Source organism: Arabidopsis thaliana, chromosome 4, assembly GCF_000001735.4.
Source record: "Arabidopsis thaliana chromosome 4, partial sequence".
NCBI classification, from domain to species: domain Eukaryota; kingdom Viridiplantae; phylum Streptophyta; class Magnoliopsida; order Brassicales; family Brassicaceae; genus Arabidopsis; species Arabidopsis thaliana.
In genome coordinates, this window is record NC_003075.7 from 15,078,717 (window position 1) to 15,097,998 (window position 19,282).

The 19,282-nt window shown below is 36.3% G+C and overlaps 2 protein-coding genes across 5 annotated transcripts; one reads left to right on the forward strand and one right to left on the reverse strand.

Annotated features, from left to right (window-relative positions):
* Positions 1–14: 14 nt before the first annotated feature.
* Positions 15–3,059, reverse strand: LRL2 (LJRHL1-like 2). 2 transcript variants are annotated; one of them, NM_001342047.1, is made up of 6 exons: positions 2,594–2,996; positions 2,336–2,476; positions 2,153–2,218; positions 1,743–1,808; positions 1,416–1,472; positions 15–1,078 (listed from the first exon to the last, which is right to left on the reverse strand). In NM_001342047.1, the coding sequence occupies exons 1-6, from the start codon at positions 2,888–2,890 to the stop codon at positions 773–775; spliced, it is 933 nt and encodes a 310-aa protein (NP_001320095.1). In that variant the 5' UTR covers positions 2,891–2,996; the 3' UTR covers positions 15–772. The 2 variants fall into 2 exon arrangements, with proteins under 2 accessions (NP_001320095.1, NP_194827.3); NM_119246.4 differs by having other exon boundaries at positions 402–1,078; positions 2,594–3,059.
* Positions 3,060–5,381: 2,322 nt separating this feature from the next.
* Positions 5,382–19,270, forward strand: AT4G30990 (ARM repeat superfamily protein). 3 transcript variants are annotated; one of them, NM_001342048.1, is made up of 35 exons: positions 5,382–5,539; positions 5,720–5,808; positions 5,975–6,100; positions 6,624–6,781; positions 7,117–7,161; positions 7,656–7,734; positions 7,826–7,899; positions 8,151–8,257; positions 8,354–8,527; positions 8,935–9,138; positions 9,277–9,475; positions 9,560–9,634; positions 9,721–10,055; positions 10,300–10,480; positions 10,576–10,789; positions 10,922–11,270; positions 11,454–11,643; positions 11,724–11,864; positions 12,002–12,251; positions 12,340–12,792; positions 12,924–13,384; positions 13,468–13,604; positions 13,689–13,870; positions 13,963–14,110; positions 14,191–14,351; positions 14,571–14,696; positions 14,951–15,016; positions 15,094–16,289; positions 16,365–16,820; positions 16,892–17,183; positions 17,438–17,671; positions 17,852–17,914; positions 18,057–18,575; positions 18,662–18,794; positions 18,882–19,204. In NM_001342048.1, exons 2-35 carry the CDS (start codon positions 5,740–5,742, stop codon positions 19,142–19,144), a joined length of 7,860 nt encoding a protein of 2,619 aa, NP_001320096.1. In that variant the 5' UTR covers positions 5,382–5,539; positions 5,720–5,739; the 3' UTR covers positions 19,145–19,204. The 3 variants fall into 3 exon arrangements, with proteins under 3 accessions (NP_001320096.1, NP_194828.7, NP_001328345.1); NM_119247.7 differs by lacking the exon at positions 17,852–17,914 and having other exon boundaries at positions 10,297–10,480; positions 18,882–19,206; NM_001342049.1 differs by lacking the exon at positions 17,852–17,914 and having other exon boundaries at positions 10,297–10,480; positions 15,094–16,820; positions 18,882–19,270.
* Positions 19,271–19,282: the final 12 nt, after the last annotated feature.

Genomic DNA, 19,282 nt, shown 5'->3' on the forward strand with positions numbered 1-19,282 from the left:
TCGATCGTGGTAGAAAACATTCTGACGGTTTGAACATGTAAACGTTTGAGGTCGTTGGTATATATGGAAATGGTTTATATCTTATATGTTTTCTCGGTCCTTGCTGTTTATTTTTGTGCTTATAAGATAAATTAAGATCATGTTATTTCGTTTATAGTAGTAGGTCATAGTAGAGGTATACCATACAAATTCACTCTACAAAACTCTTAACCACCTAAAATGATCCTGACTAGGTGTTCTAAACGTTAGATGCTACTCTAAGCCCCTGCTGCATATATAGTGATTTTCTTGAACACTACTAGGAAGATTTATATGAGATCTTACCGCTGACCACATTGGCGATTGACAATAAATTTCTTCAGTATGTGAGTATATAAAACGGTGAAATTAAGCCTGCTTAAGTGTTACATTCCTGTGTTGTGTAGATTTAGAAACTTAAGCATAACGAGTTTTAAACAAACTCTTTGGCCTAAATGATCATCATTGACGACATTTGTTAGACCAGACCGGTTCTGTGATAGAAAATTTAAGGATATAACTTTATAAACCAAAAAAAAAAAAACATGATAACATGAGTGTGCTTATGGGTGGTTTGTAGTAGGTAAAGACAGAAAACCAAAGTGTACGCAAATACGGTGTCGTATCCGAAAACACGACCTTATTCTTTCTAAACTTTGACCAAAACCACCTATCCCACTTGTCTTTGTCTTCTAAACTTTTTTCTCTCTTTCCCACCCAAAAAAGGGAAAATGAAATGGACAAATGGCCGTTATCACGGCTTGGAAACGGAGGGAGCGTCTTTAACGGTGACCAACGATGAGCCATTACCGTTAGCAACTATTGTAGTGGATAGGTTAGGAGACAAAGGAACGCCGGTATCTTTAACGAAGGGGCTACGAGAAGGACACGTGGCGGTGGAGATGGTGGTGGCTAACGAGATGGGCATGAGGCAAAGACCTTTGCCTTGTAGATATTGCATGGCTGATCCCATGTCCTCTTCCATTAGCTTTGCAACTTGGTGCTCCGTCATCTTCGCCTCGCCGGAGGAGGAGGTGTTTTCGTGGGATCCACCGGCATCCTGAAAATGTTCAATAAAATTAAAAAGAAAACAAGAAAAGCAAAACCCTAAAGCTATGATGATGTTGAAATGGGAGGTTTTGGTATTTGTTGGAGAGAAAGTAGGCACGCGTGCCCTGTCCTTGTTTTGTTTTTTTTACTATTTTTTGGAAAACTTTTTCATTTGTTTTTAGAAAGTCGAAAACAAAACTACTTTTTAATTAGTATTATTCCCTAACTAAAACCTTTTCAATAATTTACATCTCTTTTTAATTAGTTTAAAAAATAAAATCTCATTCTATATAGTGATCACGTCATCCTATCATCCCTTTTAAGAGAGAAGGAATTGAAATTATTACCTCAGAGATTTGAGAAGAAGCAGAAGCAGCACCGCCCAGTCTACTCATGCTTAGTACCTGCATACATAAATTTGCCAAATATTATAATTAAGCAAAAGAAGAGGTAGATATACACTAACACTATGTTTTAACAAACGCAAAAGATAAATAATTTACAAGATAAAAGGGAAAGGGAGCATATGGAATTTTAGTTGCAGAGGCCCATATTCGATTTCTTATTCTAATGTCAACTCAAAGGTAAAGAAGCTTCCACTCTTATAACAAAAACAAATTTAAAATTCTCATATCTTATAAAATAATTCGAGAGAGAGAGAGAGAGAGATTCACCTTGACTTGGAGCTGTAAGAACTTGACATAATCGATAATCTCATCGAGCATTGATGCTTTGTCTGTCTGTTAATTATTATTTTTAACAATAAAAAAAACCTTGTTAGCAATTCTGCATCTGTTTATTAAGTATTATTATCAATTAAATTTTAGAATTAATTAGCTAATCAGTGTTTAATCATTTGACTGCATAAAAGTCCAAATCTCTAGATAACCTACTAAACTAGTAGCAATTTGTGGTCCAAGACTAAAATACATCAGTGTAACTCATATACTTAACACATTATTCATTTTGAGATATATACTATTAAAGAAATGTAAAATACAAATTGGATTATTTGAATCTACTCTTTTAATTATATCAACTTTGATGATCGAAATTTAGACTAATGAAGATAATTAAAATTTACCTTGTTACCATTAGGGACAAGTTCTTGAAGAGATTTCATTCTTTCCGCTATCCTCTCTCTCCGTAACTGTTCCATAATTTCAAAATATTTCAATAATCACCTTAATCATCTAAATAACTTTATACGTTTTTCTCGGTAACTGAAAAGCGAATAATGAGGAAAAGTTAAATAAAAAAATCGAACCCGTTCGGCGATACTGTGAGGATCAGTGGCTTGACCTCTCCTAGCTCGGACTTTAGGCTTTGTCTGAGGTTGCGCCGTTGCACCACCGGTGGTGGCTGACGCCGTCGCCTGCGACTGCGTTTGCGTTTGACCTCCCGATCCCTAAAATATATATCAGAAAACATTAAATTAAGACTTAACAAAAGAACATGTAATGAATGTTTTCTCTTTTGTAGTAATTTGCAAAATGAGAGAGAAAAAGTGGATTATCAGTTATACTTGAGGGAGGTGGAAAGGGAGAGATCCGGTGGAGAAGCCATTGAAGAGAGCGTCATTAGGATGGTTATGTGACAAAGGAATCATAGTGATCTGGTTTCTTGAATCGGCGTCGTGGTGGTGGAATCCAGTGACGGGGGCACAATCGGAAGTTGGTGGAGGAGTGTCGTCGAGAACGGATGAGGGCCAAGGAGTGGAGGAGAAGATGTGGTGGAGGAAATCATCGTGGTCGAATGTTGCAGGAGATTGAAGATGTGGAGAAGGAGATGATGAAGGAGTTAGAAGAGACGAGGAGTTCATGGCTTCTGTTTTTTTTTTTTTTGGTGGGGAGTGAGAATGAAAATGAATGTTGTTGAAATGTCTTTTGAGGTTTAAGGCTTTATGGTGTTTAAAAGAGGGATGGAGATTGTAATATTTGAGATTTGAAGGGTTTGACTTTGACATGTTAAATACGTTTACCAAATTTACCATTTTTTTTATCATCCTTGCAAATTAATTATTTCGTGTTATTTTCATAATTTCTTGATTTTTTTAATCACTAAAAGAATTCGATCACTGAAGTCATGATTTCTTCAATTTTATAATCCTTTGTTGATAATATACTTTTCACAATTTTGTAGTAACTACAAAAAGTAAGTGAAACATATATTTCTAAAAATATCATAGTCGATCGAATGACAGGCTTAAAGTAATAAAACTAACTTAAAATTCGGTTGTACTAAAAAAAAAAAAAAAAAAAAAAAATTCGGTTGTACTAACTTCACTCAAATGATTTACGTATGTTTAATTATCTTTTTTTTTTTATTTAAGACAGAATGTGGTTCTAATACCGTATATTATTAAATTTCTATATATATAACATAGGTTTTTCTATTAATCATTTTTGAAAACTCATGTTTAAGATAATTGTATAAGATTTTCATTCGGTAACATTAAAATTGGTTTATTTGAATGCTGAATAAAATTCTTTGGATTTATGTTAAGGATGCCAACTACAAAAATAAAATAAAATACAAATCTCTATTGTTGATCTTTTTTATTAAAATCAGTCGGAGTTTTAAACTTGTCCCGGCAACTACGTACCACGAGATAAATATTTGCTAGTCCAAAAATGCAATAGTCTACAAGATAACACCAGAGCCAACACTTTTTCTTGTGACAACTATTTTAGACATATAATATTTAGACATGCAGTATAAATGCATACAATTATACTCTATTCATTTGGGTACATTCATTCATTCATCAACGGTTCATGATAATGTTCTCTTCATATATTACTGTTTACAATTTGTCCCCAAGATTACAAACATGCTATCCCTTTAGACGATACTCGTGTTCGATAAGAATAAGATCACTTTTTATAGATTATTCTTGTTTTGTTTTCTGATTAATATGATACCGATCGATGAAATTGTTGTTTTAACCGATCTGATTAACATTTGGGAAAGAGGATCCTCTCAAACGAGAACATAACATAACAGAACATCGTCATCATCATCATGTCATGTTACCATGTATTTTTTATACTTGTTAAATATTTTTTGGTCTAATAAATTCATCATTTACCTTAAAAATTCTTTTTTACCATCGTATACAGTTTTTCAGCTGTTTGATAGTATTTGATTAAGATTAATATTAAATTGACAAAGATAAGTAAAGAACATTATTATGCAATATGCATGATTAAGCACATGGGACATTCTGAGTTTTGCACAAACTCACAAGAGGTAGAGATCGGCTTTAATACACTTCCCATTTATTAATTACAAATGTTGGTAAGCATTGATGTACTACACAACAGAAAGAGAGATCTATCATCTCATGTATTAGTATTATCAAGAGAATGCAATAATTATTTTTGTTTTTACTTAATAATCATAATGTATACCAAAATAATTAACTAAGGGGGTGTAAAATAAGTTACGAATGATAATTTAAATTCCATATAGAAAAAATAAACAGATAGTAAAGACAAAAATGCTACTATGTTAAATAAACTATTGGTCCCATCTAGTATACTGATACATTAGTTTTATTTCATATTATCAGTAGTTTTTTCTATTGTTTATATAAAACAATACGTTTACAATAGGAAGGCAGGAAAATAAACCATATGGTGCACAACCATTGTAGACTCAATCCTGACAAAACCCAATAAATTTGAGGAACTCCCTCAAAAATTACGGCTTTGTTCAAATTGAAAAACTGGCTCTTACGATCTTAGTTTGGTACACAATCACGTCTGATTTCCCAAGTTCTACTTATTCACCTATAATGAACTATAAATATAATCTGTAAATATCAAAAGGTGGGCTTAACTAGGCCTTGGGAAAATATTGAATTATTTAACCTTGTATGAATCTGACAAACTCTGATTAAAGTCTTGGTTCTTACTCTATTAGTCTAATACAAATAAATAAACATATCTTATTTCCTTAAATGTAATTTCATTCTCTTAAATTATACTAAAAAAACTCTACTTGAGAAACATGAAAGCTTAATTTGGCTTGCTGTGATTGTAGATGAAGCTGAGTGCTGGACGTGCTCGAAATGCTATTTTAATTTGAGAGAAGAAGATGTTGATGAGTTAACGCGCGTCTCAATATTTTGTTGGCCAGTGTTACGATTTTCGAATGTTAAGATTGGGCTAAAAAGGGAAATAAAAATGTCTAAAATTATGGATCTCGGTTATGGAAAACCAGAAATATACGTCAAAACCCGAACATTCGGTTCGATTAAACGATAAACCAGGATAAAACCTAACCGGGTCGTTAAACCCAACCGCCTCCTTGTTTGAGAACAAAAAAGAAGCTTAAACCCTTTCTTCCTCCGCCGCGTTCTCAAGCTCAAGCTCAATCTCAATTCTCAAGCTCAAGCCTTTTCGATTTTTCTCTTTAAAGACGCAATTTTGCTTTCGCAACCCTCTGTGTGATTTCGTTTCCAAACGTAAGCTCTACTTTTGTTGTTTAATTTCCAAGGCTTTAGCAATTAAGCAATTAAGCAATTAGATTGATATACATAGTTGCTCTTAGAAGCTTCTCTTTTTTTTTTTTTAGCCTGGATTTAATTGTAAAGTTTGGGGATTTTGGAATCGAAATTGACTGTTTTGGAGATTGATGTGTTTAGGAAACACGGCTCTCTGAATCATGGCGACATCAGCTGATGCTCGGGCAGTAAAGTCGCTCAACACTTCCGAGGGGCGTAAGAGATTTGTGGTACGTGTTTGTTTAATTATATAGCACATGTCTTTTCCTTTCCTTTGTAAAACTTCCTCTACACCTATCATAGAGTCCACTGTTTCTCCTCATTAGTAAGCTCACTTATCTGTTTTCGTTGTGCTCTCTAATATGGCTGTTTGTGCTTTATTATTTCTGGATGCAGTTCAAGTCTGCTTCTCAACGAACAAATGACATTGACAACATCAGCAACTATAGGAACTTGGATAAGGTGAAGGCTGAGCCTTCAGAAGGATCCACATTTTTCAGGGATTGCCTCATAGAATGGAGGGTATGTTTGATTTTGTTGCCTTGGACCTCTTTTTTAAAGTTTCAATATTTTCTTCTGGTCTTGGACTGTTGTAACCTAAGATTAAGAATCTTCAGTAAATCATTGTAGTCTTTAGTAAACCGTGCTTGGTTTTAGTTTTGCGTTATTACCGGCTAGAAGTTGCGGTGGTTGAAACATGAGAAGGAATGGCAATGTTTAGTGATCGTGTGAACTTGAAACCCAACCTTATGGCTTGTATTGTTCACATGATATTGTAAAGAGATTGCCAATTCGCTAGTTCACCTCTGCACTGAAAAGAATGTTGGTACTCTCTCTTCTCGTTAGTTTGTTCTATAGGGACCAGAGAAGCATTCTCTCTGAATATATTGTTGTTGTCTGATGCAGCGGCTGCATTGCATATGATATACTAGCAGGGCTGTTCCTACTTTTTCTTTGTATATATCTAAGTCTTCCTGGTGCTCGATCACGCTTACACAGACGTAGTGAGATAATAAATTTGGTTCATTTGATTGGTTGAGTGCAGGAACTGAATACCGCAGAAGATTTCATTTTGTTTTATGAAGAGATGTTGCCATCTGTCCAGAGTTTGAGTTTGATTATTATGCAAAAAGAAAGAATCTTCTCAAATCTTGTCTCTCGATTACAAATGAAAGCAAGATTGTCTCTGGAACCCATTCTCAGGTTTGCTAATTTCCACTCGTTCTTTTAGCCTGAAACCATCTGCCAGTGGAACGTATTTTTCACTTATATAGACTTGTCACTTCAGTTGTCATTTTATATGTATGCCGCCGAATTTTCACTTTCAAGTGTTGTAGTTAACCCCATCACTTCGAAATCACGTTCTAATTCCATGGAAATATTTGCTTTTTCTGACATCTATGATAAAGAATAATGTTGTCAGAGGAGCTAAGATAATGTTCGCTAAAATTCTTCACTTTTTCTATTCATAAGAGCATGCATGCTCGCACTTTTGTAATCTTCTTCGGTATAAAAGTATAAAGATTTTTTTTTTGCAGGTTGATTGCTGCTCTATCAAGAGATCTCTTGAATGACTTTATTCCGTGAGTATTCTTAAACTCCTTATTGTGAGCTAGTATACTTTGAAAACCTAGTAGTCATTAGTAAGGCTTACTGGAAGTAAATGCTTTAAAAAAGCTGATGAATTGTTTTAAGGTGCCTACAGAGTACTCTTTAATGTCGTACAGCTTTGGACTATCTAGTTTTTTAAACCGTTTTCCTTGCCATCTGATAACTGATATAGTTTGAGCTATACTGAATAGCTTACTACACTTTAACACAAAGTTTACCTTCCGTTCCTTGCATACAGTGGCCAGAAAAGAGTTGCTAACTCGAATTTTGAGTACTGTCTTCTCACATTATACATGACAGTGCTAGACCACTAGGAAGTAATTTTTGTGTTTGACTGATATTTGGCATATTTTTTTACCTTCTTCTAAGGGTCAAGTGTTCAAGCTTCACTTGCGATTTCTTTGATAAAATCTTGTCCGTGTGATTAAATTTTCTAACCATTATCTTTTTTATTTTTCTTGGCTAGCTTCTTGCCACAAATTGTGAACTCCTTCGTGACTCTCCTAAATAATGGTGCGCATAACGATCCGGAGATTATTCAGCAGGTTGTTGGTATTCTATAGCATATTTTACGCTCATGCCACTACCTAAATTTCATATGTTTTTTTTGCTGAATTTTGGTTCTTTTTCGTGCAGGTATTCACATCATGGGCTTCCATAATAGTGTCCCTGCAGAAGTATCTTGTGTGCGACATCGAAGGCATTCTCAGGTAAGTGAAGTAAAGAAATTCAATCTAATCTACAATGTCTGTTTATTGTGATGGTTCTGATGATTGCACATGGTCTTTCTTTTACTTACTGGATCAATAGAGGCTGCCCTAAAATTGACAAAATTGTCTGTATCATCCTTAAAAGACAATACATGGATATCACATGCTGTAAATGTTGTTAAAGCTAATTATAGGGTTTTCTTCATCTCGTAGATTTGATTTTTGATTTAATTTAATTTGCTATGCTGAAGGGATACGTTGGAATTGAGGTACTACCCCAAAGACAATATCAGTGAATTTATGTCAGAGTCCATGTCATTTTTGTTGAGGAAAGCACAGGATGAGCAACTTGAAAAAGGTGATAAATTGCTGGTCATTTGTTTTTCCATGTTTACGTTATGGATAGTCCCCTTGATACACAGTCTAGTTGATTCTTCTAACCTAAAAATTACAGGTATGAAGATGATCCTTTCTGAAGTTGCACATCCATCCAAAAAAGCTGGAGGAGTTGGAGTACTATATAATGTTATGAGGGGTACCTATGGAAGACTCCATTCAAAAGCCGGGAGAGTTTTGAGCTTCTTGCTGAAAGATTCAACATTATCTTTTTTGGACAATTTTCCTCAAGGCAAGTTCTATCTTTCTAAAGAGATGTTTTAGTATTTCATTTAGAAGTGTACTTTATTTAGAACGCTAGTGTGGTTGATTTATCCTCATCTTGATTTTAATTCTTAGTGTAGAGGAGAATGAGTAGTATCATAGAGTTTTCTTATCTTTGCATATCATTTATATTAAGGTCTTCCGTGATGAATTTAAGGCTAGTGTGGTTGGTTTAATGATGCTAATATATTGGTGGGAGGTGAGAATCCTTATTAAACTGCTTTCATTTTCTTGCTGGAGGGGATTAATGCTTCTACTTCGTAGAGGATGTTAATCATTTATATCAAATAACTTGATAAGATACCCTGAACCTGGTTTTCACAATTTGAATCTCCTTTCCTTCTTATCATGGTTGAATCTTCTATTGCATTGCAGGCCCTTGTACAGTCGTGGAAGTTGTGAGTTTGGTTTTGCAGAGAATATGCGAGGATTTGGAAGCAGAAAAATTAAGTGCTATGTGGGAATACTTGTATAAGAAAATAAACAAATCAATCTCAAACAAGAAATCAGTTCATCTAAGCCGGCTGTTGAGTGTGCTTATGGCGGTTGTTAAGATTAAGGAAGGTCGCAAGGTTCACGGTGAGTGATTCAATTGCCGCTTTGCTCCTCTCCCTCACCCTCTCGTTCTACTGTAGTCTCTTTGGGCTACACATAGCAACATACATAATTCAACATTATTATGTCTTGCCAACTTAAGTTACTGTCACTGTGTAACAGATATCCCATCACTGATTGGAATCGTGAGCCGCATTGTGTCAACTTTTTTCACTTCCTCTGAGACCGCTGTAGAAGGGGATAACTTATCTGCTGTCCTTGATGAAGTTTTGGAATTGATATTATGCACAATCAACACGGTCAATGAAATGGAAACTGTTGCTTCGCTTTGGGCTCCCATTTTTGCCTTGAAGAGTTCAAGGTATTCTCTACTATCTATCTGTTTATACTTCTAAACCTTCTTTTTTTCTGTCTTTTTCTTGACATTGATCATGTTTATTTTCAGTTTGCTGACTTTTTTGCGGGAGTTCCTAAAGAAAGATCAATCAGTAGTGAAAGCCTTTACAAAGAATATATTATGGTAAGACTCATGTCATAGTCTTTTTCATCAACTCCTCTTTGATTCTCCTACCTCTCTGTCTTAGTAAACTAAATTCTGTTTTGCAGTGCAATTAACAACATGATTTGGGAGTCTTCTGAGGAAGTTATTCCTCTGTTACTAACATTGTGTGAAGAGCATAAGACACAACAAACAAGTCACGACGTCGTGAACAGCATAAGTCAAACATTTGAGAGTAGATACGAGAGAATTCATGAGTTCTTGGAAGCAAAGATTAAAAAGGTTCAACAGAATATTGAGAATGCTGGATTAGCTCAAATTAATGAGGCCGAGTTGGCTGCAATTTGGGGAGTTGTCAAGTGTTATCCTTATTTTAAAGTGGATTCATCATTATTGATTTGCTTTAAGAAAACTCTCAGACAGCATTTGGCAGTGTCAGATGGTAAGTATCAACTCATGATTCACTCTTTTTTGCATGTTAGTTTATTTTCATTTTATGCTGTTTTTCCTCTTAAGACGCCACTCAAATTATGTGCTCGATCAGTAAATTCAAACAGATGAAGATTCATGGTCTGGGCCTTTAGCTATACACAATCCAAATAGTTCTCATATACAAGCGAATTTCTTTTCAGCTTACCCTATCTTTGCCGTGTAACATCTTATACAAGCGAATTTCTTTTCAGTAGACACTTGCAGTGGCCCAGAATTGATGTGGCAGAGCTTACTTGGTACTACTTTGAGGTCATGTTACAAAATGACGGGAATCAACCACAGTGATCTAGAGGAAGCTTTGTCTTTTGCTAAAGATTACAAGTCATGTGAGCAAGTGTTGTCCCCGGTGGCCGATGTTTTGGAATTTATGCACAGGTGAGTTTGTCTGTTTTGGTGGCTATTCAGTTATTTCTCCATGTTTGGTGATTCTGTGACTGTAGGCTGATTCATTTCCCTATTTTGAATCGTAGGCCTGCATTAGCTCATGGTAGGTCTAAGCCTTATCCAGAACTTCAAGCAAATAAGGCTGGAGATGCTTTTGAAATATTTTCTGAAAATTTGCGTCATCCGAACAAAAATATCCGTCTTATGACTCTGAGGATTTTGTGCCATTTTGAAACTTTGTCGTCTGACCCTTCTTTTGAAGAGCATCCTCCTAAGAAGAAAATGAAAACTGAGAAGAATGTGAGTAGATATCCTTTGTTCTGTATTCTTACCTTAAGTAGATTTCTTACTAGCATGATGACTATATAACTGTTGCCTCTGTGCTCTATCATGTTGTCACTACATTCTTAAACTTTTCCTTCAAAATACCAGGTTCTTCAGTTATTACTCTTATTCGAAGAGACTGCTCCCACAGTGGATACTAGTCGGATGTTGGCAGGATACATTTCTACAATACAAGATAACCTCTCCGCTGGCAGGATACATTCGGCATATGTGAAGCTTGTATTGAATGGGATGTTGGGGATATTACATATTAGTTATCGTCCTTTGTGTGTTCAAGCATCTGAGTGTCTTGCGGTTCTTGTGAGGAAATATACTGGTGCAGTGTGGAGTGATTTTGTTTGTTATTTGGGGCAGTGCCAACTAAAATTTGAAACCCTCCATGATCATAGTGAGAATGCGAACCAAAGTATGTCAGAGAGGCATGCATGTAATTTAAGTAAGTACCTATTTCATCCACTCATATAATGAACTAGTTGGTTCGTTCTGGAAATTTCAAATATCAATTTTCATTGTTTTGCTCCTGTTTTAATATGCTAGACGAAATATATGTCTGTAACCTCATCTCTATCTTATTGTACGTATAGTCTGATGGCTATTATGTTATTCTTTCAATCTACAGATCTGAATGGCCGTTTTAATTTGTTTCTCTTTCCACCATCTGCTATCACGCCTACTGCAACGGTATCTGATGTGGTATCTCAGTTGCTACAGACCTTACAAAAAGCTTCAAGTGTTGCTCAGTCTCGGGCTTCTGAAATTCTCCCTTTGTTGTTAAAATTTCTGGGATACAACAGCGAAAATCCTGGGAGGTAATCTGATCTCTATGTTTGTTGTTCTTAAGCGTAATATTATTCAACTGTTATCATCATTTTTTTTCTCTACCTTGCAGTGTCGGATCATATAATGGCCGAGTTTGTAAAGGAGAGGACTGGAAGACGGTTCTTGTACAATGGTTGACGTTGCTAAAATTAATGAAGAATCCTAGGTCGTTTTGTTTTAGTCAATTTTTAAACGACATTCTGCAGAATAGGTTGGCGAGACTACTCAATTCGATATTTTACTGTTCCTTTGAATCTTTTGGAGTAAGAACTTCCATTCCTGATACAGAGTTAAATAATTTCATTGACCTTTGCATGTTTTTTTTTTTTTTTTAAATGTTTTTTCCAGGTTCCTGGATGATAATGATGCTGAAATCCAAACGAATGTTCTAGAGTGCCTTCTGTTGGCGAATGACTTCTTACTCCCACACCGCCAGCATTTGTTGAATTTGATCAAACCAAAAGAATTGAGAGAAGAACTCACAACCTGGAACTTGTCCGAAAACATCGGAGAACCTCACAGATCTTATATTTTTTCTCTTGTAATTCGCATCCTTATGCCAAAAGTTAGGACATTAAAAAATTCGGCTTCAAGGAAGGTACATATTACTTACTTTTAGTTTACTTCACTATGCCAATACAGTTTTCATTTGGGTCCTAACAAGTTCTATTTGTTTTTCTTGTCAGCATACAAGTATCCGTCACCGGAAGGCAGTTCTTTGCTTTATATCTCAGCTGGATGTTAATGAACTTGCGTTGTTCTTTGCATTGTTGATAAAACCTTTGAACATCATATCAGAGGAAACAATGGACTCATTTTGGAGTTCAGGCAAAAGTTCTCTCGACTATTTCCAAAACTCCAATTTTCTGAAATATTTCACTGTTGATACTATTTCAACGTTATCCAGAAATCAGAAATTTGGGTTTCTTCATGTCATCCAACATATCCTTGAAGTCTTTGATGAACTTCGTGTCCGACCTTTTCTAGACTTTATGATGGGATGTGTTGTCCGGCTATTGGTAAATTATGCTCCAAATGTTGATGAAGAAATGAACATTGATTCTTTGGCACTAAGAAATGTCACTGCTGCCCCATCAACTTCGGATGATAAAGAAAATGCTTCAATAAATCACGACCAGGTAAAATGGTTATTAGTGTTGTATACAAGTCCCATATAGGTTATTTATCTAACAAACCATTATTGTTTCTCTCATCTCCTTCTTTCGAATTCTTGTCTTGTCTGACATTTTTTTTTCTGGTTTTTCTGTAGGCTGGCACTGCTTTTAAGCAGTTTAAAGAGTTGAGATCCTTATGTCTGAAAATCATTGCTCATGTTCTTGATAAATACGAGGATTGTGATCTTGGCTCCGAGTTCTGGGACCTCTTCTTTTCAGCTGTGAGTCCGTTAATTAAGAGTTTCAAGCAGGAGGGTTCTAGTAGTGAGAAACCAAGTTCCTTGTTCTCATGCTTCTTGTCAATGAGTAAAAGCCGTAATCTCGTGAATCTCTTATGTCGGGAAGAGTCCCTTGTTCCAGACATTTTTTCAATTCTAACTGTCACCACGGCTTCAGAAGCTATAAAGTCTTCTGCCTTGAAGTTCATTGAGAATCTGCTTTGTCTTGACAATGTGTTGGGTGAGGATGAAAATATGATCCGTGGATTCGTAGATCCGTATATAGAAGCACTGATTAACAGCTTGCATTCTCTTTTCATTGGGGATATTTTGAAAAGGTAAGACCTCTTGTTCATTGACGGACTCATGTTATGTGCTCTTGTTTTTATACTTCCTTAAAGTATTATTTATGTATGTCCAGGAAATCAGTCAAGTATCATGGGGAAAGAGAGATTAAAATTCTTAAATTATTGTCAAAGCGTATGCAAGATCGCTCCCATGTTATGAAGTATTTGGATGTCTTGCTGTCTTTCTTGAATAAAAGTGTTAAAGATCCTGGTATGGTGTCATTGCTTTTATTGCTAAATGGTAAAACTTACAACTTCAGGTCTCTTGTATGTGACTGTTTTATTGCTTTTACAGATATCCGTCGTGAAGCTTTGCTAGCCATTCAGGACATCATAGCGTATCTTGGGATGGAGAGTACCAGCAAGATTATAAATACAGTCTCTCCTCTACTTGTTGATGCTGAACTTGATGTTAGATTATGCATTTGTGATCTTCTTGAGTCTCTTGCAAAAATCGACTTTTCACTGGATGATGTGGTACGTATCATGTCTCTGTTTGTAGCTGGGTCATTTGCTTCTCTTGTTTCTGATTTTGCAATTGTAACAAACAATTGGTTCCTAACCTGTAGGCAAAGCGTGTCCGCGATATGAATGCCATCTCAGCTATGGAAGTTGATGACCTTGACTATGAAAAGATAGTTAATGCCTATGTGGAGATTAATGCAGATTTCTTTATTAAATCCTCAGAGCAGCATACGATGATTATACTCTCACAGTGTATATACAACGTATCATCAGAATCCATTATGTTAAGGGGTAGCGCACAGAAGCTCTTGTCTTCTTTATTGATTTTTCAGCCTCAATACTTTGCCGAGAAGCTCCAGCTCACTCTGAATTTGGAAAAGAGGTCAAAAACGCTGATGTAAGCTGGACAGGAGATCGTGTACTGTGCATTTTGAGAAATTTTATTTTGAAACACATTGGAGATGCAATAAACAGAGGGGGCATTATAATAAAGGTACATTAACTCTTCTAAATCATAGATATGCCTGGAAGAAAGAACATAAGAATTTTATTGGATACTAGCTGTAGGTCAGGTTTAGTAACTTGCGAATTTATGATGCTGCTTATGGTTAGCTCATTGTCATGACTTGAATTTTACATCATATTGTAATATGGATATTCATGGCCCTCTTCTTGCTCTGACGATTATCTGAAACATATTATTCTGGCACAGGAATGGATTCTTTTGATACGCGAGATGGTGACCAAACTTCCAGATGCCGCAAATCTTTCTGCATTCAGACCTCTATGCTCTGAAGACGAGAATGTAGATTTTTTTAAAGCTATTGTTCACATTCAGGTAAGTTATTTTTTTATATGATTCCTGAGTCTATGATTTGTATTCGAGCGGTGGTGATAATAAAGTCTATATCATAACCACACAGGAACCAATCCAAGTTCCAAGTTTTGATTTTGTTTTGTTCTTCTTTTTCCCTCTAACTCAATTCAGTAGGTTTGTTAAGGCCTTATTATAGCATATAAAATGAAGTGGCATGTAGCTCATGCAGATGCTAGAAACCTTACGGTGATTAATTTCCTTTCAATATCTTGCAGGCACACCGTAGAGCTAGGGCAATTTCACGTTTCAGTAGTGTGGTTAAAGATAGCAGTCTGCCTGAGGTGACCCCTTGAATTTCAAATATTTTTCAATGCAACTGCTGTACTCTGATAGACTTATCCAAATGTTGGTGTTGCAGGGAGTAGTGAGAAAACTTTTGGTCTCGGTCTTTTTCAATATGTTACTCGAAGGACAAGATGGAAAAGATAATAATGTCAGAAATGCATGCACAGAAGCCCTTGCATCTATATCTGCTCATATGAGTTGGACATCGTACTATGCTTTACTGAATCGGTGTTTCCGAGAGATGAACAAGCACACCAAAAAAGGAAAAATTCTGCTGCGACTTATCTGCTTGATTTTGGATAAATTTCATTTTGCAAAAGATGGCTACCCACATGAGGCTGAGGAAATTAGGACTTGCCTTCAGAAAATTGTGTTCCCGAGGATGCAGAAGCTGATGAATTCTGATTCTGATAATGTTAATGTTAACAGTAGTGTGGCTGCGCTTAAGGTTCTAAAGCTACTCCCTGAAGATGTATTGGACTCAAACCTATCATCTATAGTTCACAAAATTGCCAGTTTTTTAAAGAACCGGTTGGAGAGCACACGTGATGAAGCCAGATTGGCTCTGGTTGCTTGTTTGAAAGAACTTGGGCTGGAGTACTTGCAAGTTGTAGTCAACATTTTACGTGCTATCTTAAAACGAGGATCTGAGGTGCATGTGCTGGGGTACACTCTCAATTCTATCTTATCAAAGTGCTTGTCCAATCCTACATGTGGGAAGTTAGATCATTGTTTGGTTGATCTCCTTGCTGTGGTGGAAACCGATATCCTTGGAGAGGTTGCTGAACAGAAAGAGGTGGAAAAATTTGCATCCAAAATGAAAGAAACAAGAAAACGGAAGTCATTTGAGACTCTGAAATTGATTGCTGAAAATGTAACGTTCAGAAGCCATGGATTAAAGTTACTTTCTCCGGTCACTGCTCAGCTGCAGCGGCATCTAACTCCAAAGATCAAAACAAATCTGGAGAAGATGTTAAAACAAATTGCAGCTGGTATTGAAGGCAATACATCTGTTGACCAAGGAGATCTTTTTCTTTTTATATATGGCCTAGTTGATGATGGTATTAATAACAGGAGTGGTCTTGGAGATCAAGTGTCTTTACCACCCTCCAAAAAGAAGAAGAAATCAAGAGATCTGAAAGAGACTTCTGGGTTGTGTTTTGGTCCGAAGTCATGTCCACATCTTATAACCGTGTTTGCTCTGGACTTATTTTATAACCGAATGAAAAAATTGAGACTCGACAACACTGATGAAGAGCTACTGTCGAAGTTAGATCCATTTGTCAAACTGCTTGCTGGATGCTTGAGTTCTAAGTATGAGGATATTGTATCTTCATCTCTCAGATGTTTTACTTCATTAGTAAAGTTTCCACTGCCTTCCCTCACGTCTGAAGCAGATGAACTGAAAACAGCATTGTTAACCATTGCTCAGTCTGCAGTTAGTTCCAGCAGTCCTCTTGTGCAGTCATGCCTTAAGCTGCTTACAACGCTTCTCAAAAATATAAATATAACTTTATCATCTGAGCAGTTGAAAATGTTGATTCAGTTCCCCATATTTATTGATCTGGAGTCTGATTCATCCTTTGTTACTCTTTCACTTCTCAAGGCCATCATGAACCGGAAGCTTGTAGTTCCAGAGATATATGACATTGCAATTCAGGTTTCAAAGCTGATGGTAAATAGTCAGTTGGAATCAATCCGCAAGAAATGTAAACATATACTGTTGCAATTTATGGTCCACTATACACTTTCTGAAAAACGTTTAGAGCAACATGTGAACTTTCTGCTGGAAAATCTGAGGTATGTATTGTGCACTAGCTATGAATTCAATTTTTTTTCTTTTTCTTATAGTAAGTTAATTTGTTCTTCAGGTATGAGTTTCCAACTGGAAGAGAAGCAGTTCTTGACATGCTTCATGCCCTAATCTTAAAATTCTCAGAACCTAATCTTGGCAAGCAGTCTGTTCTTGACCAGCAGTCGCAAAAATTGTTTATTCAACTTACTGTCTGTTTGTCCAATGAAACTGATAGAAAAGTGCTGCCCTTGGTTGGTGCTGTGATAGAAGTTCTGATAGGCCGCATGAGTAAAGATCAAGTTGATTCCAGTCTCTTGTACTGTTTGTGTTGGTATAAGCAGCAGAACTTAAGTGCTGCGGCGGCACAGGTAAATGCTGTGGGTGTATATTCATTAAACTCATTTCGTGACAATAGTTAGATGTCGGACAGTAGGAAGTAGGAACCTCTATTTCTAAATATGAAGAAATAGGAGTAACAAGTGGTGTTACCTGAAGGGTTTTATTATGAATGTATGGCTTATACCATCTTCATAAAGCCTGATTGCGTTCATAGTGCTTGTAGGCACCTTCTGTAGTATGTTTATTGCTTCTTACTGGTATTCATTTGTTGGATGCTGTGCAGGTATTGGGATTTTTTATCAGCGCCATGAAGAAAACATTTCGGAAGCATATCTACAATACAGTGGAGGATGCTAGAACTATTTTGGAGTCTGCAATTAGTGCTTCCAGCTTACAGTTGCAAGATACTGTTGAGGAAGCCAGTCTTCCGTTCTGGAAGGAAGCATACTACTCACTGGTTATGATAGAAAAGATGCTAGAGCAATTTCCTGATTTAAGATTCGGAAAAGATTTAGAGGTATGCACTCAGTTGCTAAATGTTGTTTATTGTTGTGGTAGACTTCTGAGAAGTACTTGCCTTGTTAATTGTTGCATCTTTCAGCTTTGATATATATTAGCTTATGATAGTTCTAAATTTTGCCCTGTTGTCAAGAATATAGGATCATTGCTCTAGTTTTGATATCAAATCTTGAAGTAGAGGTCTCCAGCTAGAAAAATTACTGCTCTAGCTTTATCAGCATCTATCACTACCTTGGACTTAGTTGGATTTTTTTATTTTCTGCACCGGTCATTTGCTTTCCTTGATTTAATGTTGATTTTTTTCCTTTTCCTTTTTCTCCGTTGAAAGAATTAACAGAACTTTATTCTTATTGGACCTCATTTGTTTCTGATGTGTTTTTTAGGATATTTGGAAAATGGTGTTTAAGTTCTTGTTGCACCCACACGCATGGTTGCGAAATAAATCCTGCAGGCTCCTGAATCTTTATTTTGAGGCATTAGCTGGGAGAAAAAGACCAGAATGTCGTACATTAGTAGCGGATTCTCTCCTAGAGAAGCCAAGTAGTCTGTTCATGGTGGCTGTTTCTCTTTGCTTCCAGTTAAAGGAGCAACCCACCACGGGCAACATTGATGTTGATCTCCTCACAGCAAATATTGTTTTTGCGGTCTCTAGTCTTCATTCTCTGATTGGACAATTTGATCAGGCAACCCACAATCGGTTCTGGTCCAGTCTTGGTGAGGATGAGCAAGTGGTATTCCTCAAAGCCTTTGAAGTGCTTGATGCAGGGAAAGGGAGGTCTACTTTTTTGGCTCTTACCTCAGGCAAACGTACTGAGAATGGTGATGATGATGTAAGAAATGTAATGATCGGAAGTTTGCTCAAAAGAATGGGGAAGATTGCTCTTGATATGGAGTCTGTTCAGGTTTGCGTCATTCCCTTTTCTGATTAAACCTTAGCGTTTGCAGGTTTTAGTAACTATATGTATATATATTTGCTTGTGATATGCAGATGAGAGTTATGTTCAACGTCTATAAATCTTTTGCCTCACAATTGAATCAAGAAGAATGTCGCTTATATGCCTACAAAATTCTGCTTCCGTTGTACAAAGTCTGCGAAGGATATACGGGAAAAATCGTCACAGGTATTATAAGTTTTTGTATGTTTTTCCCTCTGCATATTCGGCTATCTGTGTCACAAATGTGACAAAACATTATATGATTATTATCAGATGAGTTGAAACAGCTAGCAGAAGAGGTACGAGACAGTATAAGGGACAAGAGTTTAGGCAACAAAATGTTTGTGGAAGTATACAGTGAAATAAGAAACAGTTTGAGAACGAAAAGAGACAAGAGAAAGCGAGAAGAGAAGCTAATGGCAGTGGTAAATCCGGAGAGAAACGCCAAGAGGAAACTGAGGTTGGCTTCAAAGAATAAAGCAAACAAGAAAAGGAGAATGACGAGCATGAAATTGTCTAGATGGGCTTGCTCTTGAAGTAACCCTTGTATGAAATTTTGTTAATCTCATAGTAGAAGCAATCAGAGATAATAAATCACTTATGAGTCTACGTTTCAATTTGAATGTTCTCAATCTTTTTTATTCCATTTTATCTAAATGACGACGAAAGAGATT